The sequence below is a fragment of the Callorhinus ursinus genome, unplaced genomic scaffold, assembly GCF_003265705.2.
Source record: "Callorhinus ursinus isolate GAN/ISIS: 27379988/994484 unplaced genomic scaffold, GSC_fseal_2.0 scaffold92, whole genome shotgun sequence".
NCBI classification, from domain to species: domain Eukaryota; kingdom Metazoa; phylum Chordata; class Mammalia; order Carnivora; family Otariidae; genus Callorhinus; species Callorhinus ursinus.
This window is the reverse complement of record NW_027397154.1, coordinates 1,440,537-1,462,141: the sequence shown is the minus strand read 5'-3', so window position 1 is coordinate 1,462,141 and position 21,605 is coordinate 1,440,537. Positions and strand designations below refer to the sequence as shown.

Here is a 21,605-nt window from a genome sequence, read left to right as displayed (position 1 = left end):
GGCGGGGCCGCGGCCTTCCCGGGGGCGGGGCCTGGCCAGGAGCCCCGGGGCGGGGGCAGGACGGGGCGGGGCCTGGTGGCCGCACGGCGCGGCGGGGTGCGCCAGGCAGACCCGGCGGCCGCGGCTACTCGGCGCGCGGCCCAGCACCTGCTGCCCTCGCCCGGCCCGGGGCGCTGCTGCCATGCGGCTGGCGCTGCTCTGGGCCCTGGGGCTCCTGGGCGCAGGCAGCCCTCTGTCCCCCCGGCCGCTCCCATATATAGGTGAGTGCCCGGCCCTCAGTGGGCGGGGGTGGGGGGGTGGGCGGAGAACTGACCGGGAGGAGGCGCGGGGAAGCCAGGAGGCACTGGGGTCGGCTGGAGACTCGGGGAGACCCCCAACCAGAGCGCGGCCCGCCCTAGTTCACTGTCCTGGCTGAGGGCCCGGCGACTGGGCGATGGAGTGGAGAGAGGAGGGGGATGCTGCCCCCCCGCCCCCGCGCGGTCATCCTCTGCTCGGTCCCCGCGGACACTTCCAGGCTCCGGTGCCGGGCACCGAAGGCCCTGGCCCAGCGGCCCCTCAGGATGGTGGGACAGGGTCGCACCTCCCCAGGACTGACGTTTTCGCTCCTTTGGGGCCTAGCTGACCATTCCCCCCGGTGCCAAAGCGCCGAGTGGTCACGGCCGGTAGGGTTTGGCAGAGAGGATTCTTCTTGGGCCCCCTTCCCAGGCCTGGAGCGGCCAACGCACCCCTCGCCCTGATGATGATGCCACCAGAAACCCGGCGGAGCGAGCGGGAGGGAGCGCGGGAGGAGCCAGGGGAGGGGAGAATTGGCCAGGAAAGAGGCTGACACCCGACTCCTCCTTGGAACTTTCACTTCCCGCTGCTGTCTCGGGCCAGGGGCCGGGAGGGCAGGCGCGGGTGGGCTGGCCTCAGGAGAGAGGGCCATTGTGGGGACGGGGGTGCTCAGGGAGGAAGCTGGGCTGCGGCGAGCGGGTGTGCCTGACTGGGTAGGGGGGGTGTTTAGGGAGGGGTGTTTGCACTGCGCACCCAGAAATGGGCGTTTCCGGCAGCTCCGCAGTGAGGACAGGGGAGGGCGAGTGGGCACCGGGCCACAGGGCTTCGCCCAGGCCTGAGAGGGGGCGTTCCTAGGGGGCTGATTACGAGGGAGTAGGAAAGGGGGCTCCCCGCCAGAACCTGGCATTCGCCTGGGGGGGGGGGTCGGGGAGAGGCGTAGGCAGGATGTGCAAGGTGGGGTGCTGGGATGAAAGTTGGGAGCCGCAGAGAAGACCCTTCCCTTCAGGATGCTCCTTTAAGTCCCAGCATGCAATGCAGGAGTCCTTCAAGCAGAGAAGGGCCCGGGTGCCCAGTGGGCACCAGCTGTGCTCAGCGCTGGTGCCGGCTCTCTCAGCACCCTCTCGGGGTGTCCTGGGCGCCCTGCAGGTGGCACTGAGGAGGAGCGGGCAAGGCCAGAGGGGGCCCTGGGTGGACCCTCGGAGCCCCAGATCCTTCCGGACATCCCGACACTCAGCCTCACAGAGGTGTTTCAGGTGAGCCGCCCTCTCCCCCAAGTGAAGAAGTACACCCCACAGAGCAGTGTGCCTGAGGACAGGTGAGTGGACCCCCGTGCAGCGCGGCCAGCCCAGGGCTGGCTGCCCCTCCCGCCAGAGGCCAGCACCTGGCTTCGCTTATGCCCTCAATATCTGCCCCCACGCCTGCCCCGGCCTCCGCCCCAGCCAGCTGTCCGGCTCCCCTGGGGAAACCCTGAGGCCAGACTTGCTTTCGTGGTCTCATTCTGTCAGTTTTCTCCCCGGGGGAGTGGGGGGCTTGGAGAAGGTCAGGGCCTCACCAAACCCCCCCTCCCCAATTCCAAAGCTGAGTCAGAGGAAGGGCTGGGGCCTGCACTGGGTCTTCCATGATGCTTCCTCTCTGGGCAGGAAGCCGAGAAGGGGCGGCTCAGATACCTTCCTTGACCTCCCCACACAACCCCCCAGAACAATGCCCCAGGCCGGGCAGGGCTTCCTGGCCCCTCCCTCGGGACCCCCCCACCCCCACCAGTGATCTAATCGTTGGTGCTCTCCGAAAGGCCTGAGGTTTTCTGGTTATAGAGGATAGGCATTTCGGGCAGGGCCAGGGAGGTGACAGGCCCTCTGCTGCCCACAGGCCAAGCTGCCTGAGGCCTTGCGGATCCAGTTGGAATTGGATGGTGAGAGTCATGTTCTGGAGCTGCTACGGAACAGGTAACAGTGCTAGTGGTCCCATTAGTAATGCGGATAACGTGGCAGACAGCCATACAGCACTGACTGGTGCTTGAACTCATAACAACCTACAGGGCAGGTACTATTCGCTATTACTGTCCTCGTTTTATATATGAAGCAGTCAAGGCACAGAGAGGCTAACTAACTTGCCCAAGGTCACACAGCTAGGATGCAGTAAAAACCAGATTAGAACACAGAGAGCCGGGCAGAGTTTGTGACCCAACCACTATACTCTGCTGCCTCTGGGGGAAGCCCAGCCCCCAGCCCCCCCTCTACCACCTCTCAGGCCTCCAGGCTGTTCCTGCACTCCCCCCCCGGGAGGTAACTGTCACCGCTTTGCTTTTTCTTCCCAGGGAGCTAGGCCCAGGCCACCCGAGCCTGATGTGGTACCAGCCTGACGGCACCCGTGTGATCAATGTGGGACACACTCTGGTGAGTCTTATGTCCTGTTTCTGGCCTAAGAGAAGAAGGCAGGGGCCATCTGGAGGGTGCCTTCCCTACAGGACGTGGGAGGACACCACATATCTTCACCAGCAGGCTAGCCTCCTGGTCTCCAGCCTGGCCTTCAAGGTAGCACTGCTATTTCTCTGCTGTAGGAGAACTGCTGCTACCAGGGAGTGGTGCAGGGCCGCGTGGGCTCCTGGGTCTCTGTCTGCACCTGCTCAGGGCTCAGGTACAGAGGGTGCATCCCATGTGGGTGGGGACAGTGAGGGTGCATGAGGCGTGGAGCTGAGAGGCTTTCTGACTTGCTGGATCTTCCCAGGGGTTTGGTGATCCTGTCCCCAGAGAGAAGCTACACCTTAGACCTGGAGCCTGGGGACCTCCGGGCCCCCCCAAGTATCTCCCGGATCCAAGACCTCTTCCTGCCAGGCCACACTTGTGCCCTGAGCTGGCGTGCATCTGTGCCCACTCAGACTCCCCTGGAGCCACCCCGGGGAAGGCTCCACAGCCACACTCATCGGGTGAGGATGAACAGTGGGCTTTGTTGTCCCCGAGGGCCAGGCCCCAGACCCTCAGAGCCCTGCGTTCCCAGAACCTTCTAAGGAGCAATTGTCCACACCCCTGTGTGAACATAATCTCCTTTCCTCTTCCCAGCAATGCTGGGAGGTATGTCCTATCAGTAGCTCCATTTTAGTGAGAACACTGGCTCGGAGAGGTTAGTGACTTGCCCAAAGTCATTCAACTAATGAATGATATATCCAGGATTTACATGCCGGCACTTGACCCAAACTCCGTATCTGTCAGAAGATCCCCGAACGCAGCGAGCACTCACTTGGCTAGAGATAATACAGTTACCAGTCATAAAGCAATACGAGTCCAATCTCCTGATTTACAAAACGGGGGTGATAGGGGCGCCTGGGGGGCTCAGTCGGTGAAGCGTCTGCCTTCGGCTCAGGTCGTGATCCCGGGGTCCTGGGATGGAGCCCCGCATAGTGTCAGGCTCTGTGCCCAGCAGGGAGCCTGCTTCTCCCTCCCCCTCTGTCCCTTCCCCTGCTTGTGCTCTCTCGCTCTCTTTCTGTGTCTCAAATAAATAAATAAAACCTTTAAAAAAAAAAACGGATAATAAAACTACTTACCTTTCAGGGTTATTGTGGAGATGAACTGAATCTATCTATTTATCTATATATGTACAGTGCTTAGAACTGTGCCTAAAGTGTGGTAAGTATATGATGGTGTTGACTATTTTTTTGTCTATTTTTTAAAGCTTATTTATTTATTTTTTAGTAATCTCCACACCCACTGTGGGGCTTGAACTCACGACCCCGAGACCAAGAGTCACACGCTCTACCAACAGAGCCAGTCAGGTGCCCCTATTATCTTCTTTTTAATTTGGAAAAGGCACTGAATTTGGAGTTAGAAAAGCAGGCTCTACTCCCAGCTACATGACCTACTCCTGGGTCTACCTTGGGCAATTCACTGGCCTCACAGGCTCTCGGTGGGTCATCTGTAAAATGGGCTCTCTGCTCTCCTCCGGCCCGGCTGCTGACCGTGAGCAGTGCCGAGCCTGATGCTCCTCCTTCTTGCCCACAGAGGCGGCGGGACGTGGTGACAGAGACCAAGACCGTTGAGCTGGTGATTGTGGCTGACCGTTCGGAGGTGAGCTGGCCCGTGCACGTCCTCCCCTTGCCCCCACCTGCCCTGCAGCTTTTCCTGCTCACTTCTGGGGCCCGCAGGTCCAGAGGTACCCGGACTCCCAGCACCTGCTGAACCGCATGCTGAAGGTGACCCTCCTCCTGGACGCCGTGAGTGCCGGGTGCTGCGCCGGGAGTGCCGGGTGGGGCAGCACCCTCGCGGCCCTCTGACCCCGGGGCCCGTCTCCTGAACCCCGGTTCTTTCAGTTCTTCCGGCCCCTGAACGTGCGGGTGGTGCTCGTGGGCCTGGAGGCCTGGACCCAGCGGGACCTGGTGGAGATAAGCCAGGACCCAGGTCTCACACTAGACAGGTTCCTCCACTGGCGCCGGAGAGATTTGCTGCCTCGACTGCCCCACGACAGTGCCCAGCTGGTGACGTAAGCCCCCCCTCCCCCGGCTCTGCTCTGGCCTGGCCAGGGTCACACCCCCTCCCTATCTGAGGCCCTGAAGCTCTGGACCCCTTGGCACTGGGCCTGACTTTGGCCTCATGATCCCACAGCGCTACTTCCTTCTCTGGGCCCACGGTGGGCATGGCCATTCAGAACTCCATCTGTTCTGACTTCTCTGGAGGTGTGAACATGGTGAGCTACTTCAGGTCTCCCCCCATTCCCAGTTCAGTTCCTCCCCACTGGAGGGCCGCTGATTCACTGAAAGCCCTACAAAGTTAGCAACCCCAGAGCCGTGGGCATGGCGGCAGGACTGTATGACACGTGGCCTGTGTAGTCGTGACACCCTCTTCTGTGGCCAGCTCACCGCTTTACTGGTCTTCACCTATTTCCTGGGGGAGGAGGGCGTAGCCGAGCCCAAAGAAGAGAGGCGTGTGCCCAGGGCCACACAGTAAGGGAGGGGCACAGAGCTGAGCGAGCCCCCCGTTTCCTGCCACCCAGGCCTGGGCTCTCCTACTTTAGAAGCAATTAAGGAGGGAGGCGGTGCTGAGCGCCCCGGAGGTCAGATGAGGAGAGAACAGGAGCAGTCAGGCTGCTGCTGGACCTGGGGTGTCCCCTCCCCAATGCCAGGACCACTCCACCAGCGTCCTGGGAGTTGCATCCTCCATAGCTCACGAGTTGGGCCACAGCCTGGGCCTGGACCACGACTTGCACGGGCAAAGCTGTCCCTGCCCGGGGCCGGCCCCTGCCAAGAGCTGCATCATGGAGGCCTCCACGGAGTGAGTCCCTGCAGGGGGGGCGGGGAAGGGGCGGGAGGGCAGGGCCCGAGGCCGCCCGCAGCCCCAACCTTTCTTGCCACGGTCCCCAGCTTCCTGCCGGGCCTGAACTTCAGCAACTGCAGCCGGCAGGCCCTGGAGAAAGCCCTGCTGGAAGGGATGGGCGGCTGCCTCTTTGAGCGGCTGCCCAGCCTGCCCTCTCTGGCCACTGTCTGCGGGAATAAGCTGCTGGAGCCGGGCGAGCAGTGTGACTGCGGCTTCCCGGATGTGAGCCCCTCCCCCCAAGCCTGGCCCCACCCCCTCCCGGGCCCTCCCCCCGGCTCGCCGCCCGTCCGCGAGAGTCGGAGCGCCGAGCCCTTCGGCCCCCTCTCCGCAGCTCCCCGTCTGTCTGCGGGGACAGCACAGGCTATGTGGGCCTCCAGCTTCTACTTGCTGTGTGCGTCCTCGGAGAGCAGGGGTGGGGCGGGCTCTCAGGCCTGGCCCGCTCCAACTCGGGGTCCCTCTGCCCTCAGGACTGCACCGACCCCTGCTGTGACTACGTCAGCTGCCAACTGAGGCCCGGGGCGCGGTGCGCATCCGACGGGCTCTGCTGTCACAACTGCCAGGTAGGCACCGACGGGACCCGCCAGGGCTCAGGGCGGAAAGGTCGTTCGGGTGGAGCTGCCCAGCACCCACACGGACGCTCCCTCGCCCCCGCAGCTGCGCCCGGCCGGCGGGCAGTGCCGCCCGTCCAGAGGGGACTGCGACTTACCCGAGTTCTGCTCAGGAGACAGCCCGCAGTGCCCTCCCGATGTCAGCCTGGGAGACGGCGAGCCCTGCGCGGGGGGCCAGGCCGTGTGCGTGCGGGGGCGTTGTGCCTCGTACGCCCAGCAGTGCCAGGCTCTCTGGGGACCTGGGGCCCAGCCCGCCTCGCCGCTTTGCCTCCTTGCTGCCAACACTCGAGGGGATGCTTTTGGGAGCTGTGGGCGCAGCCCTAATGGCAGCTACGTGTCCTGTGCCCCTAAGTAAGTGAGGAGCCGGGGCTCCCCTCTGGGTTTGTGGGAGCCTTGGCCTGACCCCCTGCCTCCTCCCTGTTACCTCAGAGACGCCATTTGTGGGCAGCTCCAGTGCCAGGGGGGGCAGGCCCAGCCTCTGCTCGGCTCAGCCCGAGGTCTGCGCTGGGAGATGCTAGAAGCCAACGGGACCCAGCTGAAGCTGAATTGCAGCTGGGTCCACCTGGACCTGGGCGACGACGTGGCCCAGCCCCTGCTGACTCTGCCTGGCACAGCCTGTGGTCCTGACCTGGTGAGCAGTCCCAGCAGGCAAGGCCAGAGGGAGGGCTGTCTGCACGAGCAATGCCCAGGCCTCAGGGTCCACCAGTGTAGAAGGCAGACTCTCCCGGGGCGGGGGGGTGGGGCGGTCAGGGTCACACTGCTGACTGAGCAGTGTCCTGTCATCCTGGCGGCCTCGGTTTCTCGCTCTGTAAGAGCAGGGCTGTGGCCTGCCAGTGCCTGTGACACTTTGTGAGGCTGTGACCTTGGTTCTCTCCCCTGCCCCACCCTACCCCCGGCAGGTGTGCATTGACCGCCGGTGCCAGCCCGTGGACGTCCTGCGAGCCCAGGAATGTCGAAGCAAATGCCACGGACACGGGGTGAGCAGGCGTGGCAGACACAGAAGGGGGCAGGGAGCCTCCGGGAGGCAGACAGTGATGGGCGTGGGAAACACACACACCTAGGTTCTAATCCTCGCTCTACTCCTTCCTAGCTGTGTAGCGGGGGGCAGATTATTTACCACTCCGAGCTCAGTTTCCTCAGCTACCCAGTGGGCGTCCTGGGGTCCAGGAGACGGGGATGAGAGGGTCTAGCACAACGCCAGCATGGAGAAGGCGCTCCTGGGCTGGTTCGGTTTCATTTCCTCGGGCATGGACACAGGCTCCATCTCTCCACGCCATCGTCCCCAGCATACCTTCCACCTGTGGACAGAGGAGCTCCTGAAAGGCTGGGGGCAGGGAAATGCAGCCCCAGAGTGTAGGGCCCCTCATCGCTCAACCTCTATCCCCTAGGTCTGCGACAGCAAAGGACGTTGCCACTGTGAGGCGGGCTGGGCCCCCCCTGACTGCACCAGCCGCGTCAGAGGTAGCTGGGGGCAGCGGGCAGGGGCAGCTGGGAGGGCATCGTGGCTCACCATTTACCGCCCCCCCTTTCTCTGACCCTTTTCCATCCTCACTTTTACCTCCGTCCCTGCCCTCCACCCCTTCCTGGGTGCCCACCTTCAAACCTGCCCTCACCCCACAGCAACCAGCTCCCTGACCACAGGGCTGCCCCTCAGCCTCCTGCTGTTGGTGGTCCTGCTGCTGCTGGGGGCCAGCTACTGGCACCGCGCCCGCCTGCGTCAACGGCTCTGTCAGCTCAAAGGACCCAGCTGCCAATACAGGTACCAGCCTCCTTGCCCCCGACTCCCTCAACAGCTCTGCTGAAGACTGGCTCTGCATCCTGTCCCCAGGCCCGCTGCAGCGCCGGACACCGGGCTCTGACCCCCAGCCCCTTGGGCCAGCCCACGCACACCTCGCTCCCCTCCACGTGCCTTGTCACTCCTCACCTCACCCCCAGACCCACCCAGGAGCCCTGTGCTGAGTAGGTGGGGCCCTCCCTCAAGCCCCTCAGCCCCCCTCCACTTCTCACTGGGCCTCAACTACACTCGAGCTGTTCTCCAAGGGGCTACAAAGGGTCAACCCCACTCAAGGGTCCCGTGTGGGTGGAGAGCATGGTCTGACGCTGGGCCCTCTTCCTCCTTGCTTTTCTTCATGTCCAGGGCAGCCCAGTCTGGTCCCCCAGAACGCCCAGGACCCCCGCAGAGGGTCCTGCTGATGCCAGGGGCCAAGGTAAGTCATGCATACCAGAGGAGAGAGGCCCCACCTTGCCCAGGCATCCAGCGTGGTCCCTGGGGTGGGGGCACTGAAGGCCCTAGACTCAGAGAAAGACTCCCATTGCCCACGAGTCAGTCAGGAGTCGGGGCCAGCCCTCCCCTACGCTCCCCTGGCTGCAGGCCCAGAAGCAGAGTCCAGCCTGGACTGGGGAGGGACATCACCTAGAGGAGGGCCACGCTGGTGGTTCTGAGAGGTGGGTCTGCTGGTGCTCCCAGCAGGGGCCCCTGGAGGACAAGGGGGGTGGTGCTCAGAAATGGCCTCCAGGCACCACGACCTGATGAGGCCCAGGTCACCATGTGTGGAAGGCTGGCGAGTGCCCCGCAAGCCCCTGGAGCTGATGACAGGGGTGTGTGTGGAGGTGGTCCGCATGCTCACTCCACCACTTGTCACCCCCTCTGCATGCAGCCAAGCAACCGCATGTGCGGCCCCCCACTGCCCCTGGGGCCCTGGCAGCCCCTCCCCAGGCACTAACCCCTCTCTGCCCACATCTGTGTCCGCGCTCCCTCTCCCGACCCCACCCACCCCGATCCCGCTGTCTGCTCCCCATGCTCTCTCAGCAGGCCAGTATTCTTGGCTTCCCGGCACCCCCCTCCCGGCCGCTGCCTCCCGACCCTGTGCCCAAGAGACTCCAGGTAAATCCGGGCCAGGCCCTGCCCTGGCCCAGGGCAGGTGGGAGGCTTGGTGCCCCACTTTAGTTCTCACCCCTGTTCCCTGCCAGTGGCGCTCTTCATTAGGGGACCAGGGTGCCCCTCAGCCTTCAGACACTGAGCCCCAGCGGCAGCAAAGGGTGAGCCTCCTGCCTTGGTTTCTACCACCACCTGGTGGTCAGTGGCAGGACTGCAGCTGGCCTGGGACACCACTGTGACCCATACCTTCCTCCCGGGAGGGTTTTGCGGGCAAGCGCCCGAGCCCTGTGCGCATGTCCCCATTCTCGCCTGCCCCCTGGCTGACTTTGCATGTTGAACTGAACCCCTGGAGAGAACCACTGCATGCCCACTGGCCCCTGGCTGTGCTCACAGCGCTGCCCCTCTCTCTGTTCAGGCTGAGCTGGCTGACCGGCCCAATCCCCCCACCCGCCCTCTGCCCGCTGACCCGGTGGTGAGGCACCCGAAGGTAACATGTGGGGAGAGAAGGGTGCAGCCTCTCCCCCACCCAGGGCTGTGGTGCTAATAGCCCTGGCAGTCGTGGCCATGGTGAGATAGCCCCTCTGTGCGTGAGGACACATACCCTGGTGTCCTTTAATGGTGACAGGTTGGTTTGGAGCAAAGGTGACCTCTGGAGCCGGCCCCATAAGCTGGTGCTCCCCAGCAACAGGGGTGGGCAACACGACACCCCCTCCCAAGCCAGCCTCCCGCTTTCTTTCTCAGTCTCAGGGGCCTGCCAAGCCCCCACCCCCGAGGAAGCCACTGCCTGCCAACCCCCAGGGCCGGCGCCCTTCGGGTGACCTGCCTGGCCCAGGAGCTGGAATCCCGCCCCTAGTGGTACCGTCCAGGTGGGTGCGGGGGGATGCCAGCGCGGGGCAAATGGTCTGGGGAAAGGAGGACCTCTGACCTTTTCTTTCTCGATTTCCCGCACCCCAGGCCTGCGCCGCCGCCCCCAGCAGCGTCCTCGCTCTACCTCTGACCTCTGCTGAGGTTCCGTTGCCTGCAAGCCGGACTTAGAACTTCAAGAGGCGGACTGGCCCCTGGAGTCCCCCGCGATGACTGAAGGAGCCGGAGCCTGGACACGGCGGAGCAGGCAGCCTAAGACCCCGGGCACCTCCACGCGCCGACGAGCAGCACCCTAGGGACCAGCCCACGCAGTTGCCGCTGGGGGTGGGGAGGGGCTGGGCGCCGTCCTGGGCTGAGGGAGGTGCACACAGCCTGTCCCTGCTCTGGTGCAATAAACCTGAGGTCTGGGGAGCGTGCCTCGGACTTTGTCTGCTCAGGGAAGGCCGGGTCGACCTGCTGCGGTTCCAGGTCTGGCCGCCAGGAGACGCTGCCGCCTCGGACGTAGGCAGGCTAGGGAGGGCGAAGAGTCCCAGGCTGGGTCAGCGTGTGTGTCCCCAGGATGCTCGCAGCTGGTTTCCGCCCAGTCTGGGATGACTCTGCGCAATCCAGTATCCAGGGAGTTGTAAAACCGCGTGCCGCCCCCAGTCGCCAAGTCCTTGCGCCCAAGTGTGCGCGGCCCCCAGAGGCGGCTATCCACGAACCGGCCCAGCTGTTTGACCCGCCGTCCCCACCCTCTGACCAGTAGCTGGGAAAAGTGGATCTGGCTGCTGTTCTCAGAGCCCTGGAGCCGGGGCGGAGCGGGGCGGCGGCTCCCACGATCCCAAGGCCGTGCACCTGCCTCCTCCCCCTCCCCTGCCCCACCTGAGGGCTTGGGAACAAAGGTGCTTTGTACAGGACGCAACCACCTCATTATTTCGACTTCGGGAATGGGGCCGCGTGGGCCCCCAGCCCAGAATGAAGGTGTGGGGCGGAAAGGGACAGGCGCCAACCCCAAGGTGGGCACTAAGGCTCCGTAAGGGGGGAGGAGGGAGAGGGTGAGGGGCGATCTGTCGCAGGAGGCGATCTGTCCCTTCCACTCGCGCTATCCCTGAAAAGACAAAAAGGGGCAATATGCTAAGGTGGAGGTGGACGGGCTTCGTGGGTCCTCGCCTGTGCCTCACTTTTTCCTCTTTCTGGCCAAAGGCCGTGTGCTCCTATTTAAATCTTCCCAATTTGAAATAAGTCTTCCTACCTACCCGGTACTAACGCAGACACGATAGACGCGACCTCCCTAAAACGAGCTCCCCGACAGTGGACTGCGTCGCCCCTCCCGCCGCCTCGTGACACGGTGCAGCCCCGGTGGGAGCGCGACGAGCCTGGCGCGCGCCTCGGCGCACACAGGGTTAACAGGAGTTGCCTCCGAGCGGGGAGGCGGGGGTGCGCCCCCATTGGTGGAAAGTTACCCGGAGGCGTGGCCTGCGAGTCTCTGCACCCCACCCCCAGTTCCGCCCCCCCCCCCCACCTCCACTTTGTACCTTTCTCGCGGCGGCAGAGAAGCGGGCCGGGACCGGCCGGACCAGACCAGAGCGGACCCCGGGGGCGATGCGGCTGCTGCCCCTGCTGCGGACTGTCCTCTGGGCCGCGCTCCTCAGCTCCCCGCTGCGAGGGGGCTCCGGCCTCCGCCACGCTGTCTACTGGAACTCCAGTAACCCCAGGTAGCCGGGCCGAACGCGGCCGACGGCCGCCCGGGCCTGCGCGCTCCCGGGCCGGGCGCGCGCCCCACTCTCGCTCGGTGCGCGGCGCCGCCTGGCCCGGGCCGCGCGCTGGGGCTCCTTTGTTTGAGCCGGCGGGGGAGGGGGAGGGGAGGGGCGAGGCGCGCCCGGGGCTCCCCCCCCCGCCCGCACGTGTTGGGGGGCGGGCGGAGGACCCCAGCTCTGAAGGCGGAAGGTGGGCGCTCCGAGCCCCGCCCCCTCGCTTTTCCCTTCTCTCCTGCTGTTCTCCTCCACCTCCGAGGTGGGGCGGGCGGTCTGGAGAGGGAGGGAGGGAGGGGGCTTCACGCTTGAGAAAGAGCGTGGTTTACTCTCCTGCTCGCTTGGCCTCCTGAGCTCATTCACTATCTCTGCGTTCATCTCCGTCATTCTGGGTCCTTCTATTTCTGTCCATTCTCGGCCCTGCCCTTCCAGCTGAATCACCTTCGGGCAAGTCGTTTGACTCCCTAACCTCAGTTATCTCATCTGTAAAATGGGCTAATAACACCTGGTACCCTGAGAAATCAGGCGGGCTGACCGAGGTCACATGTGTGAAAGAGGAGCAGGCTGTAAAGATACAAATTATTATTTCTTTCTCCCGAGCCTTTGAACCTCAGTATTTTTGACTGTTTGCATTTTCCTCCCCAGTTCTCCCTGTCTCTCTGCTGTCTCCATCTGTTTGCCTTTCTGATTTTCTACTTGAGACAATCTGTGACTCTGTTCATTTGTTCACTCACCAACATTTGTTACGCAGGACGTGTGCTAGGATGCTGGATAGAGAGAGAGAAGACCTCAGCTCTGGCTTCTGGGAGCCCAGAGACCCCCCGGGGAGGGCAGACATCAAGACAGGTCATTACAATGCTGATGCCACGTGATAACAGCTATTGTCCTCCCAGCTCCGAAGCCCTCTCTCTGTTCCAGACCAGTGCCTCTGAATCACTTGGAGAACTTGTTAGAAATTCAGGTTCCTAGCCCCCAACCCCAAGGTTTCTGGCCTGTTCATTCAATCTGCAAATATTTATTAAGTGTTTGGGTAGGACACTTTTCCAGGCACTGGGGATGCTGCAGAAATCATACCAAGGCCCAGCTTGTGTTTGAGTGGGTCTGAGCTGAGCCCAGGAATCTGCATTTCTGATCAGAACTCCAAATGCAGGTGGTCCTTAGACCACCCATTGAGGGATAGTTAGAGGCCTTTCACTGTCATGCTAGACTGCATGGATGGTCGGGAAGGGGGAAGGTGCTTCGCAGTGTATAATGTTGTGGGGCCAGCCTGTCCCAGCCCTTCCCGCCTGTCCTGGCTCCCACAGGCAGCTCCCAAGAGGTAGGGAAGGGAGTCCTGAGTAGGCCAAAGATGAACTGATATCTGGAGGGGCCTCCCCCATCCACAGCCTCTCTTCCTTCCTTCCTTCCTTCCTTCCTTCCTTCCTTCCACTGTGACATCCTTCTCAGTATTGCATTTAGATCCCGAAAGCTGTCTCCCTCTCTCTGCCTCTGCTGATGAGGATACGGTTCCTGGCGTCCATGTCTGCGGCCGTGACTACGCTGCAGGCCCAGATTTGTACCCCTCGTCTCTCACCCCAGCTTCTTGACACCTGACATGTACCAAGAGCAAAGTGCTCTGCCAGGCCCTCTGTTGGGCACTGGGGCTGGAGAGTTGGCGGCAGCTCCAGCCTGAAAATGTAGGGTCTGGAGAGTGGCCTTCTCAGGCTTGAGCATGTGGTTATGGGCACTGTAGTCCCTTCACCTCTCAATACCTGCAAAGTGGTTACCGCCCCCCCCATTTCTTGACTCTGTCTCTCAAGAGTTGCTAGGTTGGGAAACTCGGGACTTGCTGAGCTGCTCCCTCTCCAGTGGGTAGGGGAGAGGCCGGCAGGGACCACTGGGACCCTCACGCCCCCGGGGAGCTGCACCGTGCCCCTTCAGCACGCACCTGCCTTATGCCTGCAGGCTGCTTGGAGGAGACGCCGTGGTGAAGCTGGAGCTCAACGATTACCTAGACATCTTCTGCCCGCACTATGAGGGGCCGGGGCCCCCTGACGGCCCCGAGACGTTCGCTTTATACATGGTGGAGCGGCCAGGCTATGAGGCCTGCCAGGCCCAGGGGCCAGGCGCCTTCAAGCGCTGGGAGTGTGCCCTCCCCTTCGCTCCCTTTGGCCCAGTTCGATTCTCTGAGAAGATTCAGCGCTTCACACCCTTCTCCCTCGGCTTTGAGTTCTTGCCTGGAGAGACCTACTATTACATCTGTGAGTGAGGAGGGGCACGCTGGCTGTCCCGGGCGGGCAGGGGAGGGGGGCATCCTGCCATCGCCACAGGTGGGCGGAGGGCTTGAGGTGGGGCCTGGGAATGAAGGGGGGGACCTGAGTCTAATACTGAGTAGGGGGACATCCAGGGGAGTCTGTAGAGAGGAGGAGAAAGCAAGAGGAGCTTGGGAAGGGGCCGTGGTGGAAGGCACGGCCGGGGCCTGGCACCAGGGTATGGACCAAAAGTGAGGGGAAGCTCTCCAGGGAACTGCAGGGAAGACAAACGGGAAGAGGGTCTGAAGGCGTCTGAGGCGTGCAAGCTAGCTTGTGCTAACTTCTTCCTCCCAATCTCCCACCACCCAGCGGTACCAACTCCCGAGAGTTCTGGCAAGTGCTTGAGGCTCCAGGTGTCTGTCTGCTGCCAGGAGAGCAGTAAGTGGGTCAGGGTGCGGGGAGCCACCCTTCTGGTGGGTGTGGGGCCCTTGGAGTGAGGGAAGCCGTGGGGAGAGTCTGGGAGCATTAGACCCTGAGGGGTCCAGGTGGGGCTTTTAGCTGTGGCCTCTGATCCCCCATTTATCTCTGTGGGAGCTTCCACTCTGCCCCTTTATGCTGGGCCAAGGAGATGGCATCTCCAGGGCAGTATCCTTCGAGGCCTCAGCCACGGTGGACTGGGAGTGAAGAGGCCAGGGGCAGGGCAGGAAGGAGGCTGCTGAAGGGGAGGGTCCCTCAGTGCTGCCCTCCCTCACAGAGTCGGAGTCAGCCCATCCTGTTGGAAGCCCAGGAGAGAGTGGCACGTCAGGGTGGCGAGGGGGAGGTGCTCTCAGCCCCCTCTGTCTCTTGCTGCTGTTCCTGCTGCCAATTCTGCGCCTCCTGCGAGTTCTCTGAGCCAAGCAGACCCCTCCTGCTACGCCCAGGAGCCAGAGCCCTCCCGAGACTCCCCGGAGGAGGGGCCCCTGCCGCTCGAGCTGGGAGCAGTCAAGCCAGCCAGACCAACGGAAGAGTGAGGGTCTGAGGGGACCCTTCCAGGGGCTGGCCCCTTATCACAGGCTGAAGGGGAGCTGCATACAGCCCTGGGCACCCTGGAGCCCAGGCAAACATAGGGTCTCTGTCAGCTGCTTTGACATTCTCATCCTGTCGCCCCCAGAAAGACTGGGACTTGGTGGGATTGAACCCTTGAGTCTGTTGGGGCCAAGACCGAAGACCTGGGGGCAGGTGGATTGCCAGACCAGGGCAAGGGAGAAGGCCTGCCCTCTGTGCCCAGGACCCTGTGGGCCTCTTCCCTGGGGCAGCATCTTCCCCTCCCCAGGGGGTCACTCACTTGTCTTCTATGAAGACGGACTTGCTATGAGGTTGAATATCATGCCAGTTTGTATTTTTATAAGTGTCCGGACCAAACCCTCAATAAACCACCCAACTTTCGGTTGCTCTCCCCCATCTACACCCTCTGGCTCCTTCCGTGACCCCAGGACGCCCCGCAGCCTCTGCTCTCAGCTCCACTTGGCCTGACCTCCATGTCAGCTCCGCCCAGGCCATACATTCTAGGCGGCCGTGGGCACCCTCTGGGCAGTGTGCGGTGGGTGCCAGCAGCAGCTGTAGAGCTTGGCACCCTCTCCCACCTCCCTAGCTGGCTTCCTGAGCTGAGGAGGGGGCAGATGCTCCTGACAGCCCACCCACGTGGGGCGGTGCCCAAGCCCTGGTAGCACCAAGCAGGGCGTTGGGGCAAACGCCAGGGCCGCTAGAGAGTTTCAGAATGCCTGGGTCCCTGCGAGCCGGACATCCTTCCCCCTCCCCAAGGACAGTCTGGGCGGTGCCTGGTCTAGAACTGGGAAGGTGGGGTCAGATCAAAGCCTCCTTCCCCAGCGGCTTCTTTGTTCTTCGCTTTTATAAGGAGGAGGGGGTGGGGCCGAGGAGGGAGGGCCCCCTTTGCTCTCAGCCCCACACCGTCTCTCCCACCTCTGGCAGTCGAGGCTATGATCCGCCCCCCCGCAAACCCCACCAGAGCCCTCTTTCTGAACGGTGTCCTGGGTGGAGCCAGGGTGAGGGGTGCCCCTCCCCCCGCCGCCGTGCCCCACCCGCCCCGGTGCCCCGCAGCCTCCACTGGCACCGTGCCGTCCCGCCTGGCACCGAGCCAGCGATCGATAGGTGGACGTTGTGCTGATTAGCTGGGCCCGGCTGCGGCAGCGAGCGGCGGCGTGTGAAGCCGCGGGGGGCGGGAGACTGACAGACGCCGGAACCCTGGAAATCGCGGACCCCTCCCCCACCCCTTCACACCCCGTCAGACCCAGCCCGCTCTCGTGCGTTCCACTGCTCTGCCCGAGGGTTGGAGGACGGCACCGCAGGCGGAGCAGACGCGAGTCGACCCCTTCCCCCATTCGAGGCCGGGGTCAGAAAACGCCGCGTCTGTAGGTGCACGTGCCTGCGTGTCCGCGCGTCCGCGCCCTCGGCCCCCACCGCGCTCTTCAGCTGACGCCGAGGGGCTGGGGCGCCCAGAGCATGAGCTGCGGCCCCGGCCTTCTGGTCCTGGGTTCGAGTTGCGTCTCCCCTGTCATCCAGGAGGGGGTCCTGGGTCGCCGTGGAAACCGAGGGCGCTGCTGCCTCCTGCACACCCCCCCCCAGAAGCCGTAGGCGAGGTGCGCGGGGCCACTGGTGACTAGGCCCTGCCCTCCACTGACGACAGTGGGGCCCTCACCCCGCGGCCCCACACCCCCCTCGCCCCCCCAGCCGGGCGCGCTCGCTGCCTAGTGTGCAGAGCAGGTGGGGGCGGGAGGTGCGGGTCGCGGGCGGCGGGCGGGCACTCGGACGTGCGCCCTGGCCGGCCGCCGGCTCCCTGCAGGTGTCTGAGCGGACGCCTCGGGCGGCAGGGCATCGGAGCGAGGGTCGCAAACTCCCGCCCGCCCGCCCTTTCCTCACACCTGGCCCTGCGCGGTAGGCCGGACCAGCCCCGGGGCGCGCCCCCCAGAGGGCCAGGTCCGCTCCCGGGGCCGGGGCGGGCTGAAGGTGCCGGGCGGCCTTCCGCGACTGAGCCCGACCCATGAGAAGGCCTCGAGGCGCGTTCCGGGGCGCGGTTCCAGGAGGCTGGGCAGGCCTGTGAGTTTTGGGGCGTCACCGATCTCCCCTAAACTCGGCGGCGCTAGACGGCCCAGGGTGGGGCCCTCAATTCGCTAGGTCCGCCCTAGTCTCTCCCCAGCAGATGCGAAAACTGGTCATCTTTGCCTCACTCTGTCTCGTCCCAAGAGCCTGAAAGACTCTGCGACCGGGGTCCTGCCCCACAGTTTGCGGGGTTGCAAACCACCCTCCTTCTCTAGAAGCTAAACCCTGAAGCTTTGGTCTTTTTATGTGACCCCTCTCTTCCTTCTCTTTCAGTGGTTCCTTCCTTCCTTTGCTTGTTCATTCATTCATTCATCAAATCGGGAGCTCCCAGCGCGTCCTTCTTTCAGCCGGCCACGGCAGCTGGGGTCGTCGGGGGATTCCCAGCCGTGACGCAGTTGGAGAGGGCCACTCTGGCTTCCAAATAGCCAACCGAATCCCGGGGCCCGGGGCATGAGGTCATCAGCGGTGATGCCCATTGGTTCAGGCCTGGACATGGGACGGGGTCCCCATAGCAACCGACGGTGCGTCCGACCGTAACCTGGGGAGTGGTCGTTGCTTGAGCTCCAGTGGCAGCTCGGGTGGCTGTTTGGGTTGGGGGCGGGGAGACTGGATGGAGCTCAGCTTCCCACGTCCCGCCGCCCTATCCCAACCAAGCTCCTATCATTCTCGAGATCCTTTTTCTCACACCAAGTAATGGTCAGTGCCACTTACCCCAGGAAGGTTAGGGGAGCGGTACTGGCAACGGCGCTGGGGTCCTGGGTGCCTGGGTGCCGGGCTGCTGCCACATGGAATGCTAATTCTGAGATCCTCCTGGTCTTCTGCATATCGTCTGCATCTCATTTGCATTCTCTTCATTTAAGGTCAAATTGAGCAGACATCTCCACATCCCCAGCCCTGTCGCTTGTCTGTATCCCGGCTTTATCCCTTAACAGCTCCATAATTTCTCTCTCCCCTTTTCCGGTTCCTTACCCCACCCCTCTTCTAGCCTCCAGTGTCTCCTCCGGTGGGAGGGGGCGCAGCCTAGCTAAAGCAGTCTGCCTCTCCCTCTGGATGTTTGTTGACAGATGGGGAGGGCTGGTCTGTACTGTCTAGAGATTAAATTGGCAAAGCAAATGGTGGGGGAAGGTGCCCCGGGCCGGGTCGAGGGTCTCCAGGGCCAAATCACCCACACACCCGGCAGGGTGCTGGAACGAGGGTTGCCTGCTTCCAGCGAGGGGCAGGCCTGCCCACATGTCTGGTGCCAGGCCAGCTTCCTTCCTCCAATTAAATACTAATGAGGTGTCATTAACCCTTAGTTTGCCTGCCAGCCCTCCGGTGGAGCGCAGATTCGTGGTCTCCCACCCAACCAAGAGGGAGGCCCTCTGAAGAAGCTCAGAGGTAGTGGGGCCCAGGGGCCAGGAGACCAGCAGGCAGGGTCAGAGGCGTGAGCAGCCGGCGCTGGTTATCCTGTGTGCTGCTGAGGCGCTCTAGACATGGGTGTCCCCCTGTCTGAGTGCACTTCTTCCTGTGTATCAATTCAACAATTATTTCTGAATCACCTTACCTACTCCTACTAACTCAACACCAGGCTGTGTGCTACATGCTGGGGATGTGCACTTGCATCAGACAAGATTCCTTTTTCTTAAGGAATCTTCAGATTACTCAGGAAGACAAACTGGCCAACAAATAATTGTAACGCCAAGTACAAATGCTACTACAGAGCTACATACAAAGTGCTATGGGGAAATGGGCTGTCAGAGGAGACTTGAGCTTGAAGGACAACGTTTAAGGCAGGGAGGGAGTGTGCAGACCTCATAATGCCTGTGTGTGTGACTCAGTGTGGGCCTGTGGTCTGGGGTGTTTTCAGGACTGCTGGTGTTCTCCCTCCCAGAGCTGTACGTTTTGCATCCGTATATATGTGTGAGCGTGTGTGTGTGTGTGTGTGTGTGTTGTCTGCATCTCTCTGTGTCTGGAATCACTTCTCCTGAACACACATTGTGGTTTTATTACAGATCAATGTTTGCCGTGAAGCTCTTGTGCAGATTAGCCTGGACCTGCCCAGCCCAGGGGAGGGGCGTAGAGAGAACTGATGTTGGCTCTTTGGGAAGGGGTGGGCAGGCACCGTCTCCACACTTGGGGGCCCAGACTCTTGGCTCCCCAGTTGGCAGCGGCCGGCCACAGGAGGCAAAGGGCTGGGCCCCAGGCTGTGGTAGGGTGTACCCAAGCCTGTAGTCCCCTCTGGCCCTGGCTCCCCAGAGGAGACAGGGGGGTTGCTGCCACCACTCCCCACCGAGATCTCGGGCCCCCTCCCCCAACCCGTTCTGTCTGCGGAGGAGCAGGCCAGCTCAGACCTGTCTGCTGGCTCTCTCCTGCAGGGAGCAGATCCTTTCCAGAGGACTCCGGAGGGCTGGGGAATGCTGGAGCCTACTAGGAGGCCCTCCGAGGCTCTCTCCAGCCCGGATTCCCCCACCCACTCCAGGGATCCACTTCTCTGGGTTTCGCCCAGACGTAGCCACCTTCGCCAGGAATCCTCTCAACCGGTAGGCAGGAGGTGGGGGCTGAGGTTCTGGTGATGAGGATGGGGCGGGTGGGGGGTGAAGCTACTCAGAGACCTCTGCCCCAGTTCCCGCTTCCTTGAAGCCACTTGCTGGAAAGCTCAATTTTGGTGGTGGGAAGAAGAGAGTCTGGATCTTAGCAGTTTTAGGAGTTAAGAAGGGGCTCTGCAGTCTGAGGAGAAGGTCAGGGACCCCTCCTTCCACACTGTCAAGGATGGGGACTCCTGGTTTGGGAGGAAACTTGCCCTCCCCCTGATTCCATCTAACTTTCCTGCCCCATCCCACTCCCCAAGCCCTGGGCCAGCTCTGCCACTGTGACAGCTTTCAGAGAAGCTTGGAGAGCGGGAGAAGTTATGGAACAGCCAGTTCAGGGCTAGTCTCAGTGGGCAGAACTCGGGAGAGAATCCCTTAATAATAACGGTGATGGGGGCACCAGGCTGGTGACTCTCATGGGTGTGAGTTCGAGCCCCACGTTGGGTATGCAGATTACTTAAAATCTTTTTAAAAAATAAATAAATGGGGTGCCCGGGGGGCTCAGTCGGTTGGGCGTCTGCCTTCAGCTCAGGTCGTGATCCCAGGGTCCTGGGATCAAGCCCCCATGTTGGGCTCCCTGCTCAGCGGGGAGTCTGCTTCTCCCTCTGCCTGCCCCCTGCCACTTGTACTCTCTCTCTCTCAAATAAATAAATAAAATCTTTAAAATAAATAAATAAGTCAACAAATGGATAAAACTAATGGTGATGAGGCCCCCATGAACCAAGCACCTCCTGGGTCCTGAGCACTGTGCTAAGGACTTCCCAGACATGGGTCCTAATCTCAGCCAGCTCCTGGAGGAAGGGTATTATTTTCCCTACTTCACAGATGAGGAAGCAGCCAGAAGTTGGGTGACGAGAAGAGCCCATGAGTGCTGGGACTGGGGCGCAACCCCAAGCCCACCCTGTCACTGTGAGGCCACACTCATCTTTTCCTGAAGCGTATTCAGGGGACTCACACACACCCTCACAGCACCCCGGAGATGCCTCTCCCCACTTCAGGCTGCGCAGCTTGTGGGGTTCATTACAGGGAGCAGGGCGTGACGAGGGTCAGAGGTTCTCCCACCCTGACCGACCCACCGAGCCTGGCATCCTGGTTTCCTGTATCCTGGACACACGGCGGCGGGCATGCTCCGGCGGCCCCTGTGGCTGTGTGTGTGTGTGTGTGTGTGTGTGTGTGTGTGTGTCTTCACGTCAACTCAGGACATGTCGCATCACACAGCCATGCCGACAACACACTAGGGAGAGTCAGCAGGCACGTGCATTGCCCTCCTCCTCGGCACCTAGGTCTCCACGTGACCACCATCCCAACAGCCTGCCTGCTCTGGGGCACACGCATGGGCCCTGGGTGCGGAACCTGGGAATATTTCATGTCTGGGGCAGGCGGCTGCCACCCCTGCGCCCACACGTGCGCCGTCCTCCCTCTCACAGGCTCCTTGTTTGTTTAATGAATTATTTATCCATGGCCCCCCTTTCCCTGCTGGTGTCCCCCTCACCCAGGCCCTAGCCTCCATGATTTATTGAACACTGCTCAGCTCTGTGGTTGCCACCCTATGTCCTGGGAGCCGCCTTGGGCCACGCAGCCTGAGTACTCCCTGTGCCCCCGACCTGTTCCGCTCCCTGCTTCCTTGGCCCCGAGGGTGTGGGAGTGAGGCACCATGTCAGAGGGCTCCCAGGGATCTAAATTCAGTGTCCCTGGAGAGAACATGGCAACCAGAGGTGCACCAGCAAGATTGAGGCCCAGAGGGAGATGCAGGCTGAACCCGCAGGTAGGAGAAAAGAGGCCTGAGGCCCTAGAGGGAGGACCGGCCCCATGGAGAGAACCCCAGCCCCCGGAGAGGCCCTCACCCTACAGACAGGTGTCTGTCTGGGCCCAGGCCTTAGACTTATTTTTTAGACTTATTTTTTATCAAGAATAAATTTTATGGGTCTCCACCACTTTTTTATTTAAAAAAAGAAAAAAGATTTAAAACTAGAAGAGGATGGAGCACGTGGGTGGCTCAGTCGTTAAGCGTCTGCCCTTGGCTCGGGTCATGGTCCCAGGGTCCTGGGATCGAGCCCC

General features: G+C 62.3%; 2 protein-coding genes across 14 annotated transcripts; both read left to right on the top strand.

The window, feature by feature from the left end:
* Positions 1–69: 69 nt before the first annotated feature.
* Positions 70–10,334, top strand: ADAM15 (ADAM metallopeptidase domain 15). Of its 13 annotated transcripts, none has more exons than XM_073888606.1 (23): positions 70–260; positions 1,420–1,526; positions 2,140–2,216; positions 2,588–2,666; positions 2,831–2,907; positions 2,998–3,196; positions 4,266–4,331; positions 4,409–4,477; positions 4,574–4,743; positions 4,866–4,947; positions 5,383–5,531; positions 5,621–5,795; positions 6,041–6,133; positions 6,228–6,532; positions 6,611–6,812; positions 7,081–7,158; positions 7,570–7,642; positions 7,802–7,940; positions 8,319–8,388; positions 8,553–8,626; positions 8,991–9,065; positions 9,475–9,546; positions 10,014–10,334. In XM_073888606.1, exons 1-22 carry the CDS (start codon positions 182–184, stop codon positions 9,533–9,535), a joined length of 2,499 nt encoding a protein of 832 aa, XP_073744707.1. In that variant the 5' UTR covers positions 70–181; the 3' UTR covers positions 9,536–9,546; positions 10,014–10,334. The 13 variants fall into 13 exon arrangements, with proteins under 13 accessions (XP_073744707.1, XP_025714644.1, XP_025714642.1 ...); XM_025858859.2 differs by lacking the exon at positions 10,014–10,334 and adding an exon at positions 9,801–9,924 and having other exon boundaries at positions 8,994–9,065; XM_025858857.2 differs by lacking the exon at positions 10,014–10,334 and adding an exon at positions 9,801–9,924.
* Positions 10,335–10,463: 129 nt separating this feature from the next.
* EFNA4 (ephrin A4) lies at positions 10,464–15,316 on the top strand. The gene is made up of 4 exons (XM_025858834.2): positions 10,464–11,617; positions 13,598–13,893; positions 14,254–14,322; positions 14,639–15,316. The coding sequence occupies exons 1-4, from the start codon at positions 11,505–11,507 to the stop codon at positions 14,773–14,775; spliced, it is 615 nt and encodes a 204-aa protein (XP_025714619.1). The 5' UTR covers positions 10,464–11,504; the 3' UTR covers positions 14,776–15,316.
* Positions 15,317–21,605: the final 6,289 nt, after the last annotated feature.